Genomic DNA, 3,106 nt, shown 5'->3' on the forward strand with positions numbered 1-3,106 from the left:
ATGGCTAATGAGAGATCAATGGAGGAGGGAATTCCACCTAATTCTAGAGAAGAGGAGAATGGATCATCTGCTGATAACGATTCAGCTTTGAGAATCTCTGTACCTTTTCTGCATAAGGCATGCTTCTTCGTCCTCTGTTTGCTTCATTTAAAATCTGCACGCTTTGCTTGAGCTCTATTTGAAGACATCTTAATGAATCTGCACGCTTTACTTGAAGTCTATTTCTATCTATTCATTTAATGAATTTCATTGCTAATTTTGTCGCAGATAACTGCCGAAATAATTGGCACTTACTTCATAGTCTTTGCTGGCTGTGCTTCCGTGATTGTGAACAAGAGCACTAATGGAACTGTTACATATCCTGGAATATGTGTCGTGTGGGGATTGGCTGTAACAGTAATGATTTACTCCGTGGGCCACATCTCTGGAGCACACTTTAATCCTGCGGTTACCATTTCATTCGCTTCTTGCCGCAGATTTCGCTGGAAGCAGGTCTGCTCATTTTAGATATTTTTTGAATTAGTGAAAATTTGTTTTGGTGGAAAATTGGAGGTTGTGCATCTATTTGTCCCTAATCATGAATTCAATTCAAAGAAATGTCATTACAGGTACCAGCATACATTGCAGCACAATTGATAGGATCAACCCTGGCAAGTAGCACACTTCGCCTTCTCTTTGGGGGCGGTCAAGAGCTCTTTGCAGGAACAATTCCAACAGGCTCTAATATCCAATCTCTGATTCTAGAGTTCATCATCTCCTTCTATCTCATGTTTGTAATTTGTGGTGTTGCCACTGATGATAGAGCCGTAAGTCACTTTTTCTCCTCACAATGTTGTAAATTGAGACATTTATACTGAATTAATATTATTATGCAGGTTGGTGAGCTTGCGGGAATTGCTGTTGGAGCCACTATACTGTTGAATGTTGGCTTTGCTGGGTACTATTTAATTTTGATCCCTATAAGTTTTGAACCTGAATAGAAATTAAAAAAATTTGAATTTCATTGGCTCGTATTAGGCGCAAAATTATTTCTATTTGCCACATCTAATTTGCGTTGAGCCGCCTATAGCAATTGTTCCCAATTTAAGATGAAATTAAGCTATTAATAAATTAAAAAAAAATGGATGCATTAGTATGGTAATAATTACCAATCTTTCTAAGTCATTATGATATTCTGTTGGCAGTGCAATATCAGGAGCATCAATGAACCCAGCTAGGAGTCTAGGACCAGCAATTATCATGAATCGCTATGAATCAATATGGGTTTATATGATCGGTCCAACTTGTGGGATGATTGTCGGAGCATGGGCTTATAATCTAGTCCGTTTTACTAAAAATTCAACTGGTCAATTACCAAAGAGCGGCTCCTTTCTCAGAAGGATCAACAATAATGACTCAAAGTAATGTGATAGTTCACCATGGATAGTAGAGAAATTTCTTTATCTATATAATCTTGTTCTCGTCTTCTATTAGTAAAATATATTTTATATGGTAATTTAAACTGCATAGACAGGAAACTAGACTTGTAATTTGATGCATTTTTTTAATTGATTGATGTTGATTTCCTAGGAATTAAGTGGTTCATGTTAAAAGGAAATTATCTTGATAGAGCTTGAGTTATGTTATGAGCATATTTTTGGTGCTTTATTATGTTGTCTGGATGGATCAATACTTTCATTTAATGTTAATTACATTTTTTATCTTTTTTCTCAAATTTAATGAAAAAAGGTATAATGTGAAAGTAAGATTTGTCTTAGATATGTAAGATATCTATTCTTTTTGACAAGATGACAACCTTCTTTATAATAAAAAAAAATTTATAGTCCTACAAAAAATGAAGGTACAAATTCTACTATAAGTTTTAGTATTTTTAAAGGAAAGGACATCTTTTTTAAGAATATAGAATGAGTTGGAGAAACAGAAGATGAAACTATGTAATAAATCTTCTAAAGTTCTCATAACTAAAAATATTTTACTAAAGTTCTCTTCCAATTCAAAGTTGGTACATACAATCAAATATTGCAAGAACCAATTTTTTTTAAATGCTGGTTTCTTAGCTTTTTTAAGCATTTAAGGATCCTAAGATTTCTTATTTGTCTCTGTCATTTGGTCATACGATCAGTGCTCCTAGTTATTATGTTGCTTTTTTTATGATTAGGACATAATCCTTTGCAGTGATAGTTATAATCTAGACTTCTCTAGACTAAGGCTACAAAGAAGCTCAGCATCATGTTGCTTTTGATTGGATTCTTCCTCTCTATGCAACTTTGTTTTATAAGAAACATGCATCTAATTCTAGTATTCTTATTAAAATTCTTAGGAATATTTCATTGAGGAGAGCACTTACTAACTTCTATAATATAGCTATTAAGAAACATGATATTTATCAGTAAAATTCTTACATTGTATATTTATGATGAGATTGAGGCAAAGGCTACTCCTTCAATAGATGACATTAGAATCTTTTAGAGTTATATATATTTTTGCTTTGTTTATTAGAAAAAAAGCATGTTATAGACTTCATCATCTTTACTACTTAAGATTTTGTACTAGACACATGACTTATTTGTGAGGCTCGATTATATAAACTAAAGAATTTATGACATATGTTTGGTCTGCAAACCATTTATATAAGTCGATAAGTTCCACTATTTAATATAAAAAATTAGGTAGGGTTTATATCACTTAGATTCTTTAAGCTCCCTTTAGAGGCAAGCCCCTATAGTCAATTACTTCTTAAATGACCGAAGTCACATAAGAAAACTCTCAATTTAAATTAGAAAATATTGTCTCCAAGAATTTTAAACGATAGGACTTTTCAAAGATCGGACCAAGAAGTGTCAAATTGGAAAGACTCAATTTTAGAACATTATTATGGAATCCAAAGGAAGAAAACTTAGGAGGATTAAATTTGGAAAGACTCAATTTTAAAACAAAGGAAGAACATTATTATGTCACAAATCCTGAGGAGAATCTCAATGAATTCCCAAGCTATCCTATGATTTAGCTTCAATTTCGAGAGAAATTTTTTAATATTTTATCCTGTTAATTTTATTAGTTAGGGCTTACATTTGTTTGAGACGGTTGCACAAATAACCTGAAAGAT

The 3,106-nt window shown here is 32.6% G+C and overlaps 1 protein-coding gene across 1 annotated transcript; it reads left to right on the forward strand.

The window, feature by feature from the left end:
* Nucleotides 1–1,404, forward strand: LOC110039596 (aquaporin NIP1-1-like). Its single transcript, XM_020744721.1, has 5 exons — nucleotides 1–117; nucleotides 268–492; nucleotides 609–806; nucleotides 876–937; nucleotides 1,185–1,404. The coding sequence occupies exons 1-5, from the start codon at nucleotides 1–3 to the stop codon at nucleotides 1,402–1,404; spliced, it is 822 nt and encodes a 273-aa protein (XP_020600380.1).
* The last annotated feature ends 1,702 nt before the right edge of the window (nucleotides 1,405–3,106 follow it).

The sequence above is a fragment of the Phalaenopsis equestris genome, unplaced genomic scaffold, assembly GCF_001263595.1.
Source record: "Phalaenopsis equestris unplaced genomic scaffold, ASM126359v1 Scaffold000002, whole genome shotgun sequence".
Lineage (NCBI taxonomy): Eukaryota > Viridiplantae > Streptophyta > Magnoliopsida > Asparagales > Orchidaceae > Phalaenopsis > Phalaenopsis equestris.

What these genes read in the sequence shown, in the direction of transcription:
- LOC110039596 (XM_020744721.1), top strand. Translation starts at nt 1, where the DNA reads ATGGCTAATGAGAGATCAATGGAGGAGGGAATTCCACCTAATTCTAGA. An exon ending in CTGTACCTTTTCTGCATAAG is followed by an intron (nt 118 to 267) that starts GCATGCTTCTTC and finishes ATTTTGTCGCAG; the next exon opens with ATAACTGCCGAAATAATTGG. An exon ending in GCAGATTTCGCTGGAAGCAG is followed by an intron (nt 493 to 608) that starts GTCTGCTCATTT and finishes ATGTCATTACAG; the next exon opens with GTACCAGCATACATTGCAGC.